The following is a 1398-nucleotide window of genomic DNA, read 5'->3' as shown; positions in this document are numbered from 1 at the left end:
GAAAGAAATAACTTTTTAAAATAATATATAAAAAATACAAAAATTCATTGACTGAAAAATACATATTTTGTGTGGTGATAAATATAAAAATTTAAAATAATTTATTATTCGAGTTCCACCGAAAAGGCCTTTATTTTTTAGAAAAACTAAAAAATTTACAAAATTTATTATTTTTAACTAACACTTTTAACTATTAATTTAATATTTTTAGTTTAAAGGTGTAATAATATATTTTTAATTTATATTTTTAAATATTACTGACTAATTACTTAAAAAAATAATTTTTTCTTACCCGCTGCATTCCACTTAAAATTTTTTTTTAGAGATTCTTTGTTGGTTTACTCTTTCCACCGCTATAAAGACAGTGGAGGGGCACTAAACCTTTTATCCCAAACTCAGCATTGCAAACCATATAGTAAAAATCATATCCAACAACCCAAACCATGTCTTCTGTCTCATTCACCTTCAATAAATTTGAGCCTAACCAGGAAGACCTCATCCTCCAAGGAGACTCATCCATTTCAAATAAAAATGTCTTACACCTCACCAATGTAGACCAAAATGGATTACCACAAAATGGCAGTGTAGGCAGAGCATTATACTCTGCCCCTATTCACATCTTTAGTAAATCTGCTTTGGCATCAAGCTTTGAAACCACCTTCACCTTTAAAGTCTCACAAAACGGATCCAATGCTCCCGGTGACGGCTTTGCCTTCTTCATCGCTCCGACCGACACCACCATCCCTCCTAATTCCGGTGGTAAGTTCCTCGGTCTCTTCGACGGACCAGGTATAACAACCGATACAATTGTTGCTGTTGAGTTTGATACCTATGTTAACCGCGATATTGAAGATCCCGATTTTATCCACATCGGAATTGATATCAACTCTATCAAATCATCTGTGACAAACAGGTGGATTGTCCAAAGTGGAGTGGTAGCCACTGCAAAAATATCATATAACTCTGTCTCAAAGACACTAAGTGTTATATGTTCATATCCAAATGCTGCTCCAGTAACACTTACCCATAATGTTGACTTGAATAATGTCCTTCCTGAATGGGTTAGGGTTGGGTTCTCAGGTTCCACTGGGCAATACGCTCAAGCAAATGATATTTTATCTTGGTCTTTCAGGTCAACGTTGACCACCAACAACATTGTGTAAGAACCACCATGGATGTGTCATTGTTGTGATTTCCCATCTTTTATGTTCCAATAAGGACAAAATATAGTCCATTGTTTTCTTTTGAGTCTCTGTTGCGATTATGTTGTTTTGTTCGGATCCAGTTCTCTTATATGAAGAAAAAGCTTCTGGGATTATTGGGGTATCAAAATCATCTAAGTGCTACTATTGTGTTTTAAGCCTTCTTTGATCTATGAATGAAAGCTACTTTATGAGA

General features: G+C 34.6%; 1 protein-coding gene across 1 annotated transcript; it reads left to right on the top strand.

Annotated features, from left to right (window-relative positions):
• Positions 1-376: 376 nt before the first annotated feature.
• Positions 377-1398, top strand: LOC112703239 (lectin). The gene has a single exon (XM_025754600.3). It carries the CDS (start codon positions 444-446, stop codon positions 1161-1163), a length of 720 nt encoding a protein of 239 aa, XP_025610385.1. The 5' UTR covers positions 377-443; the 3' UTR covers positions 1164-1398.

Source organism: Arachis hypogaea, chromosome 7 (genome assembly GCF_003086295.3).
Source record: "Arachis hypogaea cultivar Tifrunner chromosome 7, arahy.Tifrunner.gnm2.J5K5, whole genome shotgun sequence".
In the NCBI taxonomy this organism is placed as follows: Eukaryota; Viridiplantae; Streptophyta; class Magnoliopsida; order Fabales; family Fabaceae; genus Arachis; species Arachis hypogaea.
Note: the sequence above shows the minus strand (reverse complement) of the source record. Positions and strands in the feature narration are given on the sequence as shown.